This window comes from Lottia gigantea, assembly GCF_000327385.1.
Source record: "Lottia gigantea unplaced genomic scaffold LOTGIsca_4133, whole genome shotgun sequence".
NCBI classification, from domain to species: Eukaryota; Metazoa; Mollusca; class Gastropoda; family Lottiidae; genus Lottia; species Lottia gigantea.
In genome coordinates, this window is record NW_008709435.1 from 7,630 (window position 1) to 9,367 (window position 1,738).

A 1,738-nucleotide genomic window follows, 5' to 3' on the forward strand; every position below is an offset into this window, starting at 1 on the left:
TTGTATCAGCAATACCTATATAGCTGCAGATTGACAGGTATACCAAATACTGTTCGACCGTTCAGGGCCCCACAAGGTCCATCCATCTCTGGCAGAGATCAAGCTGAACACTATATTATGTATTATGAAATAAATATCACTACACCAGTTACCAGTAATTTCATTTTACTAGTTTTGCCTTGACCGTGTGACATTTTTACTGTGACCAAATTACCGTGTGACCGTATTACTGTGACCAAATTACCATGTGACCTTTTTACTGTGACCAAATTACCGTGTGACCCTTTTACTGTGACCAAATTACCGTGTGACCTTATTACTGTGACCAAATTACCATGTGACCTTATTACTGTGACCAAATTACCGTGTGACCTTTTTACTGTGACCAAAGTTCCGGTGACCGAATTTCCTGTGACCTAATTACCGCGCCCCAGTGAGATAAATAGTTTTGAAACATTTATTGAATGTTAAAACCAAACGAATTTCATAAAACGAGGTATAGCGTGTTTGTAATTATAAAACCCTCAATTTAGATTTTGAGTTGTAAAATGACTGAATGAAAATTCTCATAGAGTCACCATATTTCAGGAAGAAGATTTCAAGTGGTCGTCAGAACTAGAAGGAACAATTTTAGCCGCGTATAATTTTGGTTTCATAGCATCACCAATACTTGGTGGCTACATAGCTGGACATTTCGGAGGGAAACGTGTAATAGCATTATCATTACTTATTGGTTCATTAACAACCATTTTAACTCCAGTGGCAGCACGTGCTAATGATGCCTTATTAATATTCATGAGAGCATTGGCTGGTCTTGTCATGGTAAGTAACCAATGAAATGTCTTTAGAAATATGCATATGCATTTTAATCATACAATTGCTCTTATATTTCTAACAAATGTAGTTAGGTTATTATAGTATCTCAATGTCAGATAACGTTGACCATAAGTAATGTGTAACTGCAAGATATGTTCTGTTACTTTATCAAAGAAGGTTCATAAATGAATTCAAATATATAAACTAGAGCCACTCGTGGCACAGAGTGGGACTTTGCAAATGTAGCAATTTGCTAAAGACCCTGAAAGAATCAACCATCGACGATAATTGGGTCAAGCGCAAGAACAAGTCTAAAGTTGAGAAATTTTTATTTTTCAGAAGATTCTAATACCGGAAGTAGACGTCAGACCTCACAAATGAAAGTATCAGCAGATAGCCAAGGTCAATGACCTTTGATCTTGTAAAGGAGAAGGTCTAAAAAGGTCAAAATCAAAATATATCCGTCATCAAAATTTCTAATTGCACACGACTATAAAACCGGAAGTTGACATAAGATAGCAAATATAAAAGTATAAATAGATAGCCAATGCCAATGACGTTTGATGTTAGAAAGGTCAAGGTCAACAAAGGTCAAGGTCAAAAATTAAAAATTTTGAATTTCCAAAACCTGTTCCTTTTTTTGAACTTCGAAGCGGAACCAACCGAATTTTTAAGACAAAGTGGCTCAATATATGAGGTAATTGTATGCAAAGATCCATTTTGAACAAATGTATACTTTGCAAGTTATGCCCCTGGCCAAAAATGTCAATAATGAGTAATTTAACCCGGATGTGCCACGCCCACTTCAATTTTTTTTGCATAGGTTAATTAATATTCAGAATGTTACGTTATGTTCGAAATGTAAAGCTCCTACATAATAAAGGTCAAAAGATATAGGTCAACAAACGTCAACAAAGTTCAA

The 1,738-nt window shown here is 35.5% G+C and overlaps 1 protein-coding gene across 1 annotated transcript; it reads left to right on the plus strand.

Moving 5' to 3' along the window:
- Nucleotides 1-594: 594 nt before the first annotated feature.
- Nucleotides 595-837, plus strand: LOTGIDRAFT_147725 (hypothetical protein; the record flags this gene model as incomplete). Its single annotated transcript, XM_009060320.1, has 1 exon — nt 595-837. A coding segment is annotated over one exon (243 nt), but the record flags the coding sequence as incomplete, so codon positions are not given.
- Nucleotides 838-1,738: the final 901 nt, after the last annotated feature.